General features: G+C 36.6%; 1 protein-coding gene across 1 annotated transcript; it reads left to right on the top strand.

Moving 5' to 3' along the window:
• Window positions 1-480: 480 nt before the first annotated feature.
• On the top strand, window positions 481-17,813 carry SLC25A21 (solute carrier family 25 member 21; the record flags this gene model as incomplete). The annotated part of the gene is made up of 4 exons (XM_010175222.1): window positions 481-547; window positions 8,413-8,472; window positions 11,601-11,708; window positions 17,649-17,813. Coding segments are annotated over 4 exons (400 nt in total), but the record flags the coding sequence as incomplete, so codon positions are not given.
• Window positions 17,814-20,486: the final 2,673 nt, after the last annotated feature.

Raw genomic sequence — 20,486 nt, 5'->3', positions numbered from 1 at the left:
AAACCCCTTCATCTGTTTTGAGGCATATTTAAAACCAAACTATAAAAGATGACTTAACCTAGCATCTGAAGACAAGCATGCAAGTTTTTTGTATGCAACTTACTGAAATCACATCTTTTTCCAGATCTTTTTTGTGACTTCTGTTTTTATTATCATTGCTATAAGAAGAAAATAAAAACAATGAAATAATACTTCCTCTTCATTGTCAAAATTGTTCCTCTTCCTCTAAATACAATTTTTTGTCTACTCAGAAAAAAATTGATTGTATTTTTACTTATTCATTGCTGATTTTTTTATATCGTTTCAACAGCATATAATAGAATTGGTAGCACATTAGCAAATAAGCAAAGAGTATAACATTTGTCTGTGTTCTTGGAAATGCTGAAAGGTTAGTTGCTTTAGTCAAAAGTGAAAAAAGAATTTGCAGTATGTTAATGATATATTGTTTATCTGTAATTTTTTTTTTTTTTTCCTCAATAGATTGCTTGGCTTCTACAAAGGAATATTTCCTCCCATCTTGGCTGAGACACCCAAAAGGGCAGTGAAGGTAACAATCCCTTAATTGTTATTTTAAAAATATGAGTAGGGACAGTGACAGCTGTAAAATATTTGGTTTCTCACCCACTGATTGACATTAGAATCTTAAACTTATTTGGCATATTAATCCTCTGATTTTTACTGGGAGAAAACTTCTCTGTTTATAGCACAATAAAACATTGCTTGATTAAGAAGTATAGGATAAGGCTCTTAAATGCTAGGCTATTTTTGACCTTTCTATATAATTTTACTGAAAACCAAATTACAATTAGTTCATACAATCAAAATTAATAAAATACTTTAAGTAATATTTTAGCCTCATAATTACCTCTGATTTAGACATTCTGTTTTACTGAAAATGTTTAGCAACTTGCAAAACAACTAAGAATATCTTAATAAATTGATACAAGAAGCCATTAAAGAAGCCACTCCTAACAAGTACTTACTCAGTAGGCTCAAGTAGTGTATCTGTAGGTTTGAAGTGCTACCCAAAGTTTTCTTCTACTCCAAAGAGCACTTTATTCCATACTCTCTCTTTTTTAGATTGAACGTAGTAAGGGGTACAACTCTTCATCATGCAAAGAACGTTTTACTCCAGCTCTCTTACAGTTGAAATAGATGCTAGCCTATCAAAGTCTACTTGCTCTCAAATGTTGACCTGATTTTCTTTTATTATCCTTTATGTTGATTTGTAGAGCATTATTTTAGTAACATTCCTAAGCAAAATACATCAATACATCAATTTTTTACAGTTGAGTCATGCAACCTTTTTAATTAAAACCTATTAATTAAGCACCTCATCTTAAAGTTCTAAATCTATCAAAGCATCCATTGTGTTACAAGCAAATAATTCTTCGTCTTTTACTTCAGAACTTTGAAGTTTCCTGTAGTTGCACCAAATGTGTCTAAAAGCAGTTATTATACAGAATGTCTTTATTTTCCTTTCTTTATTGTTTCTTTCTAAAAAAGGCTGCATATGATTCTGGTCCTTAGTCTGCAATTAATCATTCACATTCCAATTCCTTTACAGAGGAATAATATTTGTATAATGTGACAGGATGTGACCTTGTAACAGAATCTTAAAGGAGCTCTGGTAATGTCATCTTCTTGTTTGCATTGACATTTTAGATGCAAACGACATATGTCACCTATCTCAAAATTATTTAATGCAACTAATAAAACTAAAGTTCTATTTAATAGCAAAGTGGCTGTGAAGAATAGATGGATGATATTTAGAAGACTCCTAATAACTCTTTTTCTTTGGACTGTGATGTTTCCTCAGTCTCTCAATTTCATTTCATTTGAAACACGTCAAAGTCAATCTGATCATGCTTTTTAGATTCCATCATGTATTTAGTTAAAATACAAACCCAGGTTTTATTTCTCTCCTACCAACCTGAGTCATTCAAAAATCTTGAGTCACTTTCTCTTACTCAGGTGGATTTAATTGGCCTAAACCTCATGATATTCAATATAATTATAGAATTATAGAAAGATTTAAGTTGGGAGGGATCTCTGGAGGTCATCTGGTGAGTCTCCTGCTCAAAGTAGGGCTGATTTCATGGTTAGGTGAGGTTGCTCAGATGCCTTGTCAAGTTCTGAAAATCTTTAAGAATGGAGATGACAGACTCTTTGTGCTCCTGCTCTAGTGCTTGTTTTCACTGTGAAGAATTTTGCCTTATATCCAATCCAAATTCCTCTTTTGCCTATTGCCTCTCCTGCTTCTGCTGTGGACCTCTGATAAAGTCTGACTTTGTCTTCTGTTAAATCTTTAGATGGTGGAAGACGGGAATTAGATCCCCTTAGCCTTCTCGTCTACAGGCTAAAGAGACTGTTCTCTCTGCCTCTTGTACATCAAAAGCTCATGACTCCCTAAAGGTCTTACTGGAATCCCTTAGTGGGATGCTTTCTACCTAATTCTTGGGCATTTACATGAGGGCACAGTAGTGTTTCTGTGACCATGAGAGGCATGTTTAAATGCTAAACATATTTTTTAATCAAATAATTGAATTATTTAATTCTTTACACTATTCCATTACATTTTATGTTGTTCCTAGGACACCAGGAAAACTTTAAGTTACCTTGAGACATCAGCTACATTATACATTAGAAGAATTCATTGATAGAAAGAGCAGGACAGTAGTGTCTTTGTAAGAACCTGGATACTCAAGCAATTCCATGTGAGATGTTACATGCCTGTCTGTCTGACGTCGGTGCTGGGGAAGGCTAAGAAACAGACCATCTTGAGTGCCATCACACAACATATACAGGACAACCAAATGATCAGACCCAACCAGCACAAGTTTATGAAAGGCAGGTCCTGCTTGACTAACCTGATCTCCTTCTATGACAAGGTGACCCACTTAGTGGATGAAGGAAAAGCTGTGGATGTTGTCTTCCTAGACTTTAGTAAAGCCTTTGACACTGTTTCCTACAACATTCTACTGGAGAAACTGCCTGATTATGTCTTGGACAGGTATATGCTTTGCTGGGTAAAAAACTGGCTGGATGGACAGTCCCAAAGAGTTGTGGTGGTAAATGGAGTTAAATCCATTGGCGGCCAGTCACATGTGGTGTTTCCCGGGACTCAGTAATGGGGCCAGATCTGTCCAAATCTTTATCAATGATCTGGACAAGAGGATCAAGTGTACTCTTAGTAAGTTTGCCGATGACACCAAGTTGAGTGGGAATGTTCATCTGATTGAGGGTAGGAAGGCTCTGCAGAGGGACCTGGACAGGTTGGAACAATGGGCTGCAACCAACTGTATGAGGTTCAACAAGACCAAGTGCCGGGTCCTGCACTTGGGTCACAACAACCCTGTGCAACACTACAGGCTTGGGGAAGAGTGGCTGGAAAGCTGCCTGGCAGAAAAGGACCTGGGGATGTTGGTTGACAGCCGGCTGAATATGACCCAGAAGTGTGCCCAGGTGGCCAAGAAGGTCAATAGCATCCTGGCCTGTGTCAGAAATAGTGTGGCCAGCAGGACTAGGGAAGTGATCCTCCCCCTATACCCAGCACTGATGAGGCCACACCTTGAATAGTGTCTTTGACCCCTTGCTACAAGAAAGATATTGAGATGCTGGAGCATGTCCAAAGAAGAGCAACAAAGCTGGTGAAGGGTTGTCCTAGTTTCAGCTGGAATAGTTAATTTTCTTGCTAGTAGCTGGTATAGTGCTGTGTTTTGGATTTAGGGTGAGAATAATGTTGATAACACACTGATGTTTTAGTTGTTGCTAAGCAGTGTTTATACGAAGCCAAGGACTTTTCAACTTCTCATACTGCCCTGCCAGTGTACAAGATCCTAGGAGGGGACACATCAAGGACAACTGACCCAAACAAGCCAAAAAGGTCTTCCATACCATATAATGTCATGACCAGTATATAACTGGGCAGACTTGGCCAGGAGGGGCTGATTGCTGCTTGGAGACTGGCTGAGCATTGGTCAGCAGGTGGTGAGCAATTGCATTGTGCCTCACTTTTTTTTCTTGGGTTTTATTAGATTGGATATTAGAAAAAATTTCTTCACTGAAAGGGTTGTCAAGCATTGGAAAAGGCTGCCCAGGGAAGTGATTGAGTCACCATCCCTGCAGGTATTTAAAAGACATGTAGATGTGGTGGTTAGGGACACGGTTTAGTGGTGGACTTTGCAGTGCTGTTAAGAGTTGGACTTGGTGATCTTAGAGGTCTTTTCCAAATGAAACAATTCTATGATTCTGTGATTCTGATTTCTAGCATCCACAGTGGTGTTTGTACCTATGCTTTGACCCAAAGGGAATCCAGCTTGGCTTAAATTTCCACTCATCTTATGGATATGACACCAATGGAAAATTCACTGCTTCCTTTGGCTCACTCTCCAGCTTTTATTCTATTAGTTTTCTTCATTTTAACAGGCCTCAAGATGTCCCTTGTCCACTGTCAAAATGACTACTAAGATTTAGGGGAAGGCTGTCTCCATGCCTATGGTTTTGAGACTTGAGAAAGCGCAAAAGGTAGAGAGGCAATTTCTAGGTTCCAGCAGCCTTGGTTTGATTGTAATGAACTTTTTTGAAAACATCTAGTTATAGTTTCCTTCGTATCTTATAGAAGTGTATGGAGAATGGACAAGGGAGATTTTTGTACTAAGAAGAAATGTTCTTGTGCTACTGGAATATTGTATTTATCTGGTGTGGATATTTGCAAATAAAAAGAAAGCTACTAAAATGGAGTATTTTGCCTAGCTACAGCTTCACTTTTAGTCAACTATGTTCTCATGTCTATCTTGCCATTACTTTTTTTTTTTTCTCTCTTTATTTCCCTTCTAAAAAGAAAGCTGGTATTTCTGGAAGACGAAAAGTCAAAGTTTATAACTTTTTGTTAGATTGAACTTGGAGAAAAGAAGTGATGATGCCAATACAATGGTTAACAGATGAACTTTTGGGGCAAATTTATATTGCTCATGTGTTCCCAGACATCTTGTTTCAAGCATATATTTTTACCTTAGAGTTATTGAGACATCTGGTAAGTACTTTGGCTATTTTCTGTGTAACTTGAATTAAAGTGTATCTTTGCCAGATGGACAATATTGGTTATTATATACACAAAAGCATGTTTTAAATACATTTATTCTGCGGGGGGGTTTTTATGCAAAGCTATTAACTTAATACAACTCTAGAGAAAACAAAAATTATGCTGTGTTTTTAAAAACATTTTGGGTGGATGTACATGATATAAATTCATATGATATAGCTAGATACTTTTTGGCAAAATTGTATGTATACTAGACACTCTAGTACACTCAGCAACATTTATATTGAGTTTTATTGCTATTGATTTGTTTTCTTTAAAAAAAAATGATATAAAACATAGTCACTATTAAGTAGTTATTTATGACTCTAGGAAGCTATTGATTTTTAAGGTAACATTTTTTAAACCAAAAAATTGCTGGGTAATGTATTTCTACCTTTATTACAACCATTTTACAGATCTATAACACTATGGAAAACATTAAGGAATACCAGAAATTCCACTAAGGGTTAGAAGGGCAACAATGAGTAGAAAGATGCTGGAGAGAGAATAAAGCAAACTTTATCATGGTAAGAAATTAATTTAGTTCAGTGAAGTAACTCACCCACCCACAATTGACACTTTCTCAAAGGCTTCCTTTTACCTATAAAATATCTTCAGTTATCCCTCCCCCTCCCAAAAAAATCTACAGTTTCAGTAATTCTTCTATCTTTTCTGATTATTGGCAAGGCCAATACCATAATTTTAAGCATATTTGCAGGATATTTGCAAGATTAGCTTTCAATCTGTATACTATTTGGAAGGCAGTTAAAATCTGAAAAATGAGATAATAATCCCTGCTGAGGATAAAAAAACAAGTATCTATCTACTGGTCAGAGTATCAGTTGATTAGTTTTCAGAATTTAACATCCTAATTTTGCATTATGTATACATATTCCCTCCTGCTTTAAATGTAGTGGCATTATTAATACATTAACACTTGGTTCACTCATGATTTTGATGTGATTTTAGTGATTTTTCATTTGAAGCAGGTCTTGATTGAGAAATGTTACTGACTTTGCCATAGGACAGGGTTCTAAACAAGTTAAAATTGCAGTATGGTGGTTATTACTTGTGTTCCTGTACGCGGGGTTTATGGAAAAGCTGTTTTGTTCTGATTGGTCTGTAGTACCTGAGCCTGGAGGGACTGAGTGTGTCTTCTTTTGCTGAGGCCCAGCATAGGTCGCCCAGTCTTTCTGTTTTATCTGAAAAACTCTATTCCGTTACATTTCTTATGACTCACACATCTCCATTGGCTTCACTTTCCATTGCCTTCCTCTCATGGTGAAACAGTTTGATTGTCACGTGCATGGGCAGGTGCTGTGTGAGGGATCATGGCCTCAGCTGCGGGAGCGAAATGCACAGACTTTCAGAGGATCCCACCTTCATTTCAATTAGCTCGCCCTAAATTAATCAAGTGTTACAGGTCAACTTTGGAAAGTAGCCAGAAAAGTCAGAGATTATAGTTATTTACGTTTGCTGTACAGGGGTGTGACAGCTCTTGGTCCAGTAGATATCCACCTGATCTGATGCAGTCTTGGTGAATCTGTGGCAGGTTTTCGTTGTTCAGTCCCATATTATTGGACATGCCATGTAAAAGCCACTCCCCTTTCGCATACAAAGTTGTGAATACTTCTTGGACAGATTACAGCACTCACAAATAGTGATCTGTAGTTACAGACCTCGTGTTCCATGAGTGAAAATTGCATGGAGTAACACCTCCAATATCTCTGCTTTTACCGAAATTCAGGTATCTGCTCTTTATAACCTGCAAGATTTTCTGCTGTCCTCATTCCTCATGCTAAAAGATGGTTTTCACTGCCCTCAGAACTGTATTATGTGGCATCAGACTGAAGTGCTTTTTTGGTGCCTTCAGCAACATATTTGCAGAATATGAATTTGAAACAGCATGGGTTTGGGGGAGATTTGCTCTGCATAGAAGCACTGGACTAGAAAGGATCTCTTAGGTCATCAAGTCTAGTCCCCTGCTGTTCTATAATCTACTTCATAAACTTACCAAACTCTCCCTTACAAGCGATTAAGATTTTTTTCCCCCATTATTCTTATTGGAAGACTGTTTCAGGACCCCACTCCTTTGGTTGTAAGAAAGCTTCATCAGATTTCATTCTATTTATGAGTAATTTTTACTTTTATACCCAATTACTTTATGTTACATATCTTACCTTTCCTTGTTTTTCATTCTCTTGCAGCCTCTCTTTTGCTAGACTAAACAAGACAAGCATTTATTCTCCTTCAGTCTTCATTCCTAAAAAATCTCTTTAAGTTCTCCTATGGTTCTGGTAGCCCTGTTTTGAATATGCTGTAGTCAGAGTACATCTTTTTTGAAAAAAGGTGGCCAGGATGGTGTGCTGTATTTCAGAGGGCATCTTACCAATAATTTGTAAAATGTCATAAATACCCTTTCTTTGGAGTGTACCTTGACTGATGCATTTTAGACTGTGTGTCCACAGACGAGGAAATGGGTGGTGAAGGTCTGTTTGTGTACGTCAATGGGAAGCTTCTTACTGACTTCAGTGCGCTCAGGGTTATTCTCAACACTGTTCTTGGAAGATCAAAACTGTTAATTTACTCCACTTTGATTTTTAGAAGATTTGATTTAGAAGATTAATTTCTGAAAATTAATGGATTTGCGTGGCAAGAAGTGTTAGCTTGCAAAAGGAACCATTTACACATAGTTGCCTTTCTTCATGTTGGTGCAGGTGAAACTGAGCTTCTCATTTCTTTCTTGAAGTTCAAACACAAAAGAGTACAGCTTTCAAAACTCATCCCCTAAGGAATCATAGATGCTCAGAACTTCTGAGCACCACTGACTGAAAACAGACAATTGGGTGACAGATTTATTTGTAAAGAGCAAAAACTAAAAGAAATGTGTCTGATGACAGTAAAAGATTATAAAAATGTGCAATTACATCTCTGTCACGGGAAGTATTTCTGGGAGAAATTATAATATCTGCTGTTATATTTATACCAGTATATGAAAGCTAGATGCTAGAGGAAAAGTCTATAAATTAAAAACACGAACTATGTCTTTCAAACAAACTCTTACATAAACATTACTTTAATGGCATTGATACTGCTATTATGCATGATACACTAATAAAAACAGTTCTGAAGCCTAATTGTCTATTGTTGCACATCTAACACTGCTATAGAGGGTGTGAAATGTAAGTGGCTTATGTTTATTTTGCAGAACTGCACATGGCTACTCAGGATACAAAGTATTGAAGCTCCACTGTAGTTTGGTTTTATTTATTTGCATAAGTAATTCATTATTTTTTTCAACGTGATTTCAGTCTAACTTTTATTTACAGTTTTTCACCTTTGAACAATACAAGAAGCTACTAGGATATGCATCATTACCACCAGGACTGGTATGTATGGATTCAGAACTTCATGTTCTAATTTAATAGGTATATACTAAACAGTCCATCCATTTCCTCCCATAGAAGGAGCCTAAAATTAAAGGGGCCAGTTCAACCAACAGTTTCTCAGAAAAGACTTGTGCCTTGAAAACACTGATAACAGAATTTATCAAAGTGACAGTTACATTAATTTTTATGCCAAACATCTTTAAAATAATTCCCTACAATGTCATAACATTTGTTTATATGGATAGTGGCAGTCACCATGGAAGTGTCTGTATGTAGCTTGTCATTCTTCATTCTTGCAAAAGAAATAAAAGTTTTAAATTGATAACATTATCAATTTTTATTTACTTGTGTGATAGTGAATAGAGACCTCAATCAGATATCAAAGTGCTATTTTGCAAGGCACAGTGCAACTGTAACAAAAATATAGACCTCAGTCTTATTCTAAAGACTATGTAACAGAAACATACACTATTGACAGGAAACTGCTACCTCCTTTCAAGTCAAGAGCAAAACTCCCTTATACATCAGTGGAGCTAGGATTTTGTCTCAAGAACACAACTTTTTTTTAAAAAAAGGGGTTTGTTGGGGTTTTTTTGTTGAACTCGATGATATTAAAGGTCATTTCCAACCAAAATGGTTCTATGAGTCTAAAATACAAGACATACATACACACAAAAATGTTTTAATGCTAAAATGTAGCTTACATATGTTGTCTGTATTCTTATGTAAGGGCTTAATTCTACTATCCTACCATTTGAAATAAAAAACTTTTTATAAGAATTACTGTTTTCTATGGTGTAAGAATGTAAGTAATAATAAACATACTTTTTCACAATAATGGCATCACAACTGTAGGAAACAATTGATGTCTTTATAGTTACACTGTAAAGGTTTTGGTAATGAATGTTTCCCAATACTGATCATGATAATATTTTCAGAAAAATCTTCAAAAAGGATGCACATAACTCCTATGAGAGATGCTGGACAGTTTTCCCTGAAACCATAAGGTTTTGTTTAAAGGTCATTTTTAAATAGCAAGTTGTTTCTCTCTTGAAAATTTGCAGTAAGTTCTCATTCAATATTTCTACTTTAATCTGTTGCTTCCTTCCAGTTTGCTTATTTTAGCACTTGTTAAACATTTTTTTTTCTCAGTAGAGGCTTCTTCATTTTTCTTATAATTATCAATGTATCAGAGCATTAAGCAGACTAAAAATGTGAATTATTTGGAAGAGGGTAAATACCTTCTTTGTTTGTTAAATAACAAGCAATGAAATGCTGAACACCTGTATTATAGCTTTCTTGGTCAAATGAGTTTTGAATTGGAATTTGTTTTATAGTTTTGGCTTCAAGAGATAAGTTTGTGATGACTGAAGGAAATATGTAAAATCTTGTCTTGTAAGAACAAATAACTGTCCACACTGTGTGAACCAAAATGACATTAAAAAAAAAAAAAAAAAAAAAAAAAAAAGGACCTTTGCTTTATCATTATTTCAGGTCTCTCAGACAGTATTGCTACCATTTCTGTTTGCCTTCCATTGCAGCAACTGAATGGTTATGGAGGCATATTAACTCATTTAAAGCAAGTTTCCTCTTCCTCTTAATTATTTCACTGACCCTATAGTTGTTTACAGTATCTATTTTATCTTGGGGTTTTTTCAGCAGACTCTTCTTTTCCTCAGCTGTAAACAGAGAGGCTGATATTTTTTCTCTAGCAAGTGGAAAGAACAGAGTTCAAGGTTCCATAGTACATCATCACTTTTTTTGGAGGAAAATATGCTGGAAACTTGTAAACATGCAATAGCTGACCAAAAACTGCTCTGATTCATATAGCAGATGCAGCAACCATCAGACACCTCTGACATTTTTAGTGCAATTCTGTTACCACAGAGGCCCTAAGATAGCCATGGTAGCAAGGGAAAAAGAAAACTGAGAGGGTCTAAGCTAGGCAGAATGCTTCTAGGTGCTTCCACAGACCTCATATCAACACAACATCTATTGTTAAAAGAGCAATGTGTACATTAGCAGCATCTTCCTGCTGCCTTCAATCTCATGGTTGATGTTGAAAGGGATAGGTTATGTTCCCATCTCATATTAGAAAAATAGATTTGTTGGTAACGCAGTGTTGTCCAAAGGCAGTAAGGCTGGAGCTTGCCTCTACCATCCTAACTTACCATTCTTCTCTTTCTTGAGCTCTCAAGATTACCTACTCAACTCACTCTGTGTTGAATAAGTTATTTTTCTCACTATTGTTTTTCCCTTACCATTCATTTCTTTGAATTTCAGCAGATGTATTCAGTATATTGTATTTTTGTCCTGGAACTCTTCAGCCCCTAGAAAGTTTGGAGGTATTAAATGGAGGCAATAAACATGTAAAATTATCACAAAAATTAACCCCTCTGAATTTTATCAATTTACCTAAATATTTCAATATTGTTTTTCTGTTACAAACAAATTAAGGTATTTTTAAGTGTTGTGTCATGTTGGAAAGCAAAGCAGTGAATATCTCTGTTTCTATGACTATAATGTACCATCGACATCTAAGTAAATTGAGTTAATTCATTCTTGCAGAGCATGCTGACATTTCCATGTGTGCCTATATTCCTCTATAAGCCTTTTCAGGATTGATATTTCCTTTGGGACACTTTTCTTCTACTTGTGCAGTTTGCTTAAGTACTGCACTATTTGAATTTCTTACATTTCTTTCATTTTTTTAAGTTAATGTGTTAGTGTTTTATGCTTAATACTCAGTGCAGAGTTTTTATTTTTTCTAGTACTGCATAACTGCATTTATATTTGTGTAGTTATTCAGACTCCACCCAAAGATAACATGAGGGCATTGTTTTTCCATGTTTTCTTAATAAAATGGTACCACAATTTTTCTTCCAGCTGAAAAGAAAATTCATTGACAGTGCTACGACATTTTATTTTTTAGTTTTTAGAATGTGGTTTATGGCTATTGTCATATTGTCTTTATGATCTGTCAGCATCTAATCAAAGGCTGAAGTTGTTTAGTAACAGAATACTGCTGCACTGCTGTAATCTTGCAGTTTGCAAGTTTGTCATTCAGTTTCATGATCTGGTGTATGGGAAGTTTTACTCCTTAATTTTTAACTTTTTAACTTTCCTAGGCATTTGCCGTTGCTGGCTTGGGATCTGGGTTGACAGAGGCAGTTGTGGTTAACCCTTTTGAAGTAGTAAAGGTTACCTTACAGACAAATCAGAATGCCTTCACAGAGGTATGAGAATTGTTCCATTCTTCTTTTTCTACTTTATTAGGCATAATGCACTTCATAGTTCATATTTAGAACAGAATGACTGTAATATATTGGGTTGATGCAAATGATCTTCCACAAGCTTAACGGAAATGGGGTAAGAGAGAAGAAACTCAATAGATGATGCCTTCAGATACGCAGAAATGCGTACAGTATTGTCAACAGTGTCAGCATCTCCATTGTAAATATTCTGTGCCTGAAGTGCACCTTCATCCCTCCAGAGCAGCCAACAGCCCAGCACTGTGAGGAATTGTAATCCAGAAATATGAACCTGAGCCCCTGGTACACAGTGCATTTGCCCCAGCAGGCTCCAGACTTCAAGTGAGCACCAAAGGTTAGCATGATACACCACAGCCCCATTCCCTAGCCAGAGTCCCACTGATGTATTTTATGTTAAAAATGTAGCTGTTAGATTTCAGAGTCTTGAATGAATTTTTTTCTATTATAGGTCTTCACATTTATAAGCACAAACTGGGAAATAGTTATATAGTTCCTGGTTCACTTCAGAGTTTTATTATTCAAACATTGATTTGTTCAAAGAAGTCAGTGTATAAAACTGACTTTGTCCACCACTCTGGGTACTGCCGAAAGGGGAAGAAGATTAAACTGGAAAACAGTGATTCATCAAAATTGAGTGTTCTTAGGAATGCACCAGCTTCAATTAATTTTAATGTAGAAAATGTTCCAGGCTAAAGTGAAGGAAGGCAGTCACACAGTTCCTTCTTTCTTTTCTCAGTGAATAAGACTAACAATTGTCAAATCAGCTCTTTCAAAATCTTTTGAGAAATCAGCTGTACCATGGTAGAAGTGCCAAATCACATAAGCATGGAATAAAAAGGCTGGCTGAATCCCTGGTGAGGCATGTTTTTTGCATATTCTACTATTAAGTTTTGACTGAGTTAATACTTGTGTGCCTTGTAGCACTCATCTGCACAAATTGGACCCTTTTGGGGGATGCCCAGTAAAGAGATTTATCACGTGGCTGTTTACATAAGCTGTTTGGGCCAAGCTCCTCAGGTGCTCTCTGGCAAAATGCTGCCACTGATTTCCAAGTGTCTTAGGCTAAATGGTACCTACTCCATAACTCATCCAGAGAAGCATTCACTTTCAGAATAAATTTTAAAACATTTTATAGATTTCTGTTTGATTCTCAATGCATGTGAAAGAGATGTTTGGTTGCTCCAAGGCTTCAGCCTAGACATTTTTTAACCATGGGCAGCAAAGCCACTGAAATAGAAAGCTAATACAGGACAGGAGTAAAAAGGTTAGGATCCTGGAAGGAGAGAGACTGAAAGTAGGAGAAAGCAATGAGTGAGATCTCTCTCTCAGAAAGGTGATATGAAAAAATTATGGACTACTACTGCTCCAGCCAGGCCCAAAGAGTGGTGGTAAATGGTGTTAAATCCAGCTGGAGGCCAGTCACAAGTGGCGTTCCCCAGGGCTCCGTGTTGGAGTCAGTTCTGTTTAACATTATCAATGATCTAGATGAAGGGATTGAGTGCACCCTCAGTAAATTTGCAGATGACACTAAGCTGGATGGAAGTGTTGATTTGTTTGAGCATAGAAAAGCTCTACAGAGGGACTTGGACAGGTTGGAACAGTGGGCTGCAACCAACTGTATGAGGTTCAACAAGACCAAGTACCGAGTCCTGCACTTGGGTCACAACAGCCTCGTGCAATGCTACAGGCTTGGGGAAGAGTGGCTGGAAAGCTGCCTAGCAGAAAAGGACCTGGGGATGTTGGCTGACAGCCGGCTGAACATGAGCCAGAAGTGTGCCCAGGTGGCCAAGAAGGCCAATGGCATCCTGGCCTGTATCAGAAACAGTGTGGCCAGCAGGACCAGGGAAGTCATCCTTCCCCTGTACTCAGCATTGGTGAGGACCCACCTTGAATACTGTGTCCAGTTTTGGGCCCCTCATTACAAGAAGGACATTGAGGCGCTGGAATGTGTCCTGAGAAGGACAACGGAGCTGATGAAGGGGCTGGAGAACAAGTCTTATGAGGAGCGGCTGAGGGAACTGGGGTCGTTTAGTCTAGAGAAGAGGAGGCTGAGGGGAGACTTTATCACTGTCTACAACTACCTGAAAGGAGGGTGTAGCAAGGTGGGTGTGTGTCTTTTCTCCCAGGTAACTAGTGACAGAACAAGAGGCAACGGCCTTAAGTTGCACTAAGGGAGGTACAGAGTGGATGTCAGGAAAAAATTCTTCACTGAAAGGGTTCTCAGGCCATGAAACGGGCTGCCCAGGGAGGTGGCTGAGTCACCATCCCTGGAGGTGTTTAAAAGACAGGTGGATGGGGTGCTCAAAGATATACTTTAGCAGTGGATAGGTATGGTTGGACTCAATGATCTCAAAGGTTTTTTCCAACCAGGCAATTCTATGATTCTGAATCCTTCTGCCTCACAGTTGTGAAGATACAATTAACCTATCTTAACAAAACCTCTGGTTTTGAGTGTAAATACACCAGCACTATATTTTGAGCAAACTGGTTCCTGTAAAGTTGCAAGAGACCAATATATCTATTTGCTTCATACATTTTAATTTTTTTCCCTATTGTAAACTTTATAACAAAGTCTGGGGTGTTTTAGTTAGTAAATTTTATGCAATTACTTACTTTAATTACAGCATCCCTTCCTTGGTGACCTTTAGAATACTCCAATGATCACAATGTAGCTGCTCAAAAGCATTCTGAGTTGTGTTAGTTTAGGTGAATATTCTTTGAATCTACCTTAAATGCAAATTTTCACAAAATAAAAATAATAGTATATTATCATACAAATAAAATTGCAAAAGAGTGCTACTGGGACTCCACTAGGAACCTAGTTTACACCTCAACTATAAATTAGTGTCTATTTGTCCTAATGAACAAATCCAAGGGACTGAAGTGCTTAAATTACTGAGATAGTTAAATTACAGATGTATCCATTTTTAATATATCTATTTTTAAAAGTGTTAGAATTTCACATTTTGCTGCAAATCAGGAGAACTCCAGTGACTTCATCACTACAATTTCAAGTTCTCATTAACAGTATTTTAAAGAGCATTCTACACTAAATCATGTAAACTCAAGCACATGCATGCGACGTTATATAGCGTAAGGCAATGGTACACACATTTCATTACCATGCACTGTTTTTCTAAAAGGTTTAAGTAAAGTATGTACCTGTCCCATTGTGTAGCTTTCATGCTGTATGATGAAACCTAATGCAGTTCACATATTTCTTTGACTATTGTATTGAAATAATAAATATATCTTGTTTGAAAGAAACAAGGAAGAGCATGAACACATGCACCCACACCCAGACTTCTGCACACCCCCAAAGCAAATATTCACACACTATGGTGACAGCTGAATTATTCTGTGGTACCAGATCATCTTTCTAGGGCTAATAGGTTTAAAGAGGAAGGCCACTATAAATCATGTATCGGCACTTTTGTAATGTAGATTGCAACAGGTAAAAATAATGGTGACTTTTTGTTGAGTTAAACTGCTAGAAGGCCTAACATCTTGTTGAATGGTTTGTTGGGTTTTTTTTCTTTTTTTTTTTCTTTTCTCTGTAGCCATGGATAACTCATTGGCTATAGAAACCGGTGTGGTAATAAAAATCTTCTCACCTGACATAAGAGTTGTGGTTAGTTAAACAAATATAAGTTTCTGCTTTATGATGAGAAGAATCTAACTCCAGATTCCACTGACTAGGTCTCTATTAAGTCAACAGTTGTGTGAAGTGAATTAAACTCCAGATGTTTATACAATAAATTCCTCCATCTGAATTAGTCATCCTAAGGTCCTTCCATCATCAGTGATGAAACACAGACCTTCTATGGCTTGATCAGCTGACATTTTAGATATCTACTTTGGATGAAGTGAAGTACTGTCTAGGAGAGCCCTCTTTATTGCTAAAGGACTGAAAAAGGGAGTCTTTTGAGTAGCTCAGATGTAGATGTAGATATAGACATTGCAGGTATCTATATTTGGACTGATGAATCCCATCTCAGGTGTAAAGCAAGTGATAGACTTCCCCTCTGAGTCATGAGTAAATCCATACTCAAGATGAGACCAAGAGATATCTTACTAATAAAAGCTGCTGTATTCAGCCTAAATCACTTTATTCAGGACCACTAGTTATTTTTTTAAAGATCTAATCCTAGGTTTTTGTGCACAAGAAAGGATGTTCTTGCTAGTATCTGGACCATAATCAATGTTGGGTATCTATGTTCTTGAACAAATCCTGATTTGAATCCCTCAGGGTAGTTAGAAAAGTAAACTATAGTAAAATGTATGCAGAGCATTAACAGGATAATATTAGTTACCAAATATGAAAAAAAAAGAATGAAACTTAGTATAAAGAATAAACTTTTCAGTCACCTAAATAAGCCATGTTATGCTGTGTCAGATGTAATAGGTATCATTTGGCTGATGCTGTTGATCTACCACAGTGATATTTTGAAATTGAAAGCTATTAAACAAATGAGTGTATTGAAATTAGCCGCATTCACAGCGTTATAGTCAAAATTCTTCTATATTTTCATGTTTGAGCCTCCTGGTGGAAGTCATGTTTTGCCTTTCTAATTAAATATTTGGTTACCCAGAGCTGCCTTTACACTTTGGAGAAAGCCAAACTCAAGTCAACAACTTTTTGAAAGGAACTTTTCTATAGTTCTGCTAAACAGAAATCTAAAATGTTCAGAAGGGAAACACCTGATTCTGACTAACCACAGTATATTGGAGAATAGATCAAATGTGTATGTGGTCAGGTAGATTCTGTCTGAGGAACTGATCATTATGTAAGTGGATTCTGAGGAAGTTTCTTCCTTTCTGCCTTTCGTTAAATGGAAGTTGGCTGATTAAAGTGGTTTCTATGCCTTTTAGGCATTATTTTCAAAACAGGATTTCTAAAGTAAATTTCCTAAATCTGTACATTGGAATTTAAATGAGTATTCTGATTTTCAAAATCTAACTACACTTTTTAAGTCAAGCAATTTATTAGGAAGGCAAAACAGGCTTTCCAGTTGAATGCTTAAGAAAACAAACAAACAAAAAAAACCCACCTTCTTTTCAATAGTCAGTACTAGAAGAAGAAAGTTTAACATGTGATCTGTTTTTTAAAAGTGCTATGTACCCAATAACTCCTTCAAAAGTCAGGAGCAGTCTTAAAGCACTGTCTTAAAGCAGTGGTTTGCATTCTTAACAGCATGAAGAGCCTCAGAGGATCCAAAAGGGTCCCAGACAATATGTATACCTTTTGTCACCTTTCAACTCTATTCCTATCATTGAATTTGGAAACTGCCAAATTGATCTTCAACACAAAATATTTATAGCCTCCCTTGCTGCTCTAATTTGTGACTCCCAAGGACTTGCTTCCATAACCATAATGGCTCAAAAATTTCCTGTTCCAATTCTGTCCCTTTTATCACTCCCTCACCATGCATGTTCCCGTGCCAATGTTTTTACTAGAGATGCTGTTTTTAACTTCCTATTGTCCAGAATAATTGTTTTATGCTCTAGTTGTATGAGAGTTTCATCTCTTGTAATCTTAACAGCACAACATCAGTGATAAAAAACTATTGCCAAATTCACAGATTCAAAGCCACATGTTGCTCTATAAAATATATTCTTTTTAATTATTTTAAGACTTTTTCCTGTGCTTTAGGGATCCTTAGTCATTTACAGTACTCAAGTCATGCTTTCATCTTTTTTCTGCAATCATAAAAAAAGAGGAATATTTAATGAAAGTTATGATTTTTACAGGATCACAGGAAGGGGAAAATAACAAATATGGTGAGACTTAAAATAAAATTACAACAATCAGCAACACTGGGTCAACAGTATTGAAATGATGCTATGGTTATTGTTTTCTTTGTGTAAAGATGATCTCTTCCTTCTTTTTCTTAACTTGTGTAGCAACCATCTAGCTTTGTTCAAGCTCGGCAGATAATTAAAACTGGTGGTCTGGGCTTCCAAGGACTCAACAAAGGTCTTACTGCAACCCTGGGCCGTCACGGAGTCTTTAACATGGTTTACTTTGGATTCTACTTCAATGTGAAAAACATTCTTCCAGTTAATAAAGTAAGTTCTTCATACAGTGCAACAGACAAACAGATAAGAGGTTTGGCAATTTAATTAACACTTTATTTTTCTGTGGAAAACTGTGGTACTTAGTAATAAATAGTGACTAACCTAGCCCTCTGTTTTGCAGAAACCTATAGCATTTTATTGGAAGCAAACCAAGGATTTGTACTTCTCACTTTTTAAACAAAGCTGAGTATAAATAAAATAGTCATGTTTGAATTCTAATTTTTATGACTTTCCCTTTATACCATGGTAGCAATGTAAAAAGGCAGAAATCAGAATACAGGTATGTTATCCTTATGTTAGGTATGTATGTACTTTTTTGTGGTAAACTGGCTTAAAATAGAACAATCAGTTTCTAGATCTTCTTTCAGCATTCGCAAAGCAAGGGGTGGAGCTTGAGGAGATGGCAGAGCTGCAGTACATAGGGTATTCTGGCCATGTGCTGGGCATATTTACTCAAAAGAGAGTTCAAACTAGTGTTGAAGGACAACAGAGCAGATTTATCTATATGGAAGGGAGCCAGCCTAAAACAGGACTTACAGGGTCATGCACAGGGGCTTATGTAGTTCGTAAGTTTAAAAAAAAAAAGACTCTTTATAGCTGTAATTTCACTGGAAGCAATTTTATTTTATAGTCTTATACTCCTTTACATAAAAAAGGAAACATTTCCCTTTACAACAAAGGGAAATTTTACTAATGAAAATGTGGCAATACTGGCAACTTTCTAAATGACTGTGAGCAACAGCTAGTGGTTTATTAATGACACCAGTACATTACTTACTGAACTGTGTTTTCACTAATATGATTTTTAGATGATGACAGTTAAACAGTCACAGGTGTAATATGTAGTGATATTCATATAAGAAGCTGCAGTTTACATCAAAAGGGATCAGTTTCTACTCCCAAATGAAGTAACACCTCTTTTTTTCGGCACTTTTGAGTAGCCTGGTATTTTTGTTGGCAACCTTGTGTAAATGGAGAAAAGTTCCACTTCTTATTTGCAGATCATTACAGTAAATTGAATTGTTCAAGAGCAGCTAACCCACAAGTTTCTACAAGTTTCTTTTAGTGTATTTAAGCATACTTTACAATGTGCTTTAATCACACACTCTAAAAACTCAAGGCACAAGCATAGCTTGATACTAAGATAGGAGTGAACACATTTATGTTGATCAAGAGATGAAAAATTTATAATTACTATGCAGAACATTCAGAATTACGTGCAGGTAAGGACAAAGAGGCTTGTGTGCAACTTCTGTAGAAATCCTGAAGCGTTTGTGCATAGCAATTGGAGAATAGTAATAGTATTTGGTATAAGCATGCTTTCCCAGGCTTTCAGATAAAAAAGGAAAAAAGGAAAAAAATATTACATTATTAGAAAGACTCATAGCATTATGATCTGAGAGAAATTAGCACTTTTTACAGATTTTGTGTGATACAGAGAAATCTTAACATCTACAACATAGATTTAAGTACATCTAGAAAACAAAAGAGAAATTACTTCAATGGTGTCAGCCAATGGGCTGGCTGTCTTGTACATACTATCAAAAGCTAAAGACAATTTAATCCATGTAGGATTAGATAGTGTTAACTGCAAATAAGCGGGCAGGTTTGCCTTGTGCTTGACCAGTGCAAAGTGGCTTGCACGGTGGCTTGCACAGTGGCTACATCTGTGCTAGTAAATGGAGCAGCCTCACTGAAACTCAGTCATCTGTACTGTTAAATGTTCCCTGGCACAACTTTGGCCCAGCCCAGCCAATACTGCTCCTGGGTACGGCTAGCACAGACAAGAAACCATTCCTAATAGGTAGGTTTCATGCAGCCAGTAAGTTTTGAATGATAACAGCATTTAATAACACTAATAAATTTAGTAGGACACTCAAGGCCAGCTGGCATCAGTGCCATAGATGGTTCTGTACATACAGATTATAGCCAATAATTCTGATCAAACTCCCTTTAAAATCAGTGCTAATCTTACCCTGAATTTAGCAGGGCACAGATCAGACCTCATCTGGCTTGTGCTAGCCAACAGTATGTCTCAGGCATTTACATGCATTGAACTTCACTTCAGTGACTGGAAAATAGAAGTATTTAACAATACTTTGTGATATTTAACTTATGCCTTTTCTGTCAGTGAGCAGGTGCTAGAGGCTAAGAGTTATCAAACCTGTACAAGGAATTTGAGAGAAGGTGTTTTGCAGTTAGTCTGAAAAATATTAGACATTTGTAACTTTGCAAGATTTCTCATATACTTGATTTCATTACAAAACCTAATCTGTTCACTTTGTATATTTTGCTGGAAAATAAAATCTTAAAGTCAGTCTTGTGATATTGACAAACATATAAAAATTGTAACATAAAAATACTACACTTCTGAAATAATTCTGGCTCTTGACTATGTATCTGCTGTTCACCATGTGTAACGTAAGTGGAAAAATGTATGGAAATGTCCGTGTAAGCCTTTTAGCTGTCAACAGTGCTAAACTGTGCATTAAATTTGCATCCCAATTAAGGATGTTTGCAGCTTATTTTGCCAAAAACAATAAACCTTTTATGTTGAGTGGTCAGATAATATAAATGACATGTGTGGGTTGTAAATGTTCGTAATGAATAATTTTTCATATGTTCAGTCTACTCTGCTAAACAGACCATTTACAGCCAACCTCA

Source organism: Antrostomus carolinensis, unplaced genomic scaffold (genome assembly GCF_000700745.2).
Source record: "Antrostomus carolinensis isolate BGI_N321 unplaced genomic scaffold, ASM70074v2 scaffold1729, whole genome shotgun sequence".
NCBI lineage: Eukaryota > Metazoa > Chordata > Aves > Caprimulgiformes > Caprimulgidae > Antrostomus > Antrostomus carolinensis.
This window is presented reverse-complemented; position numbering and strand designations above follow the sequence as displayed.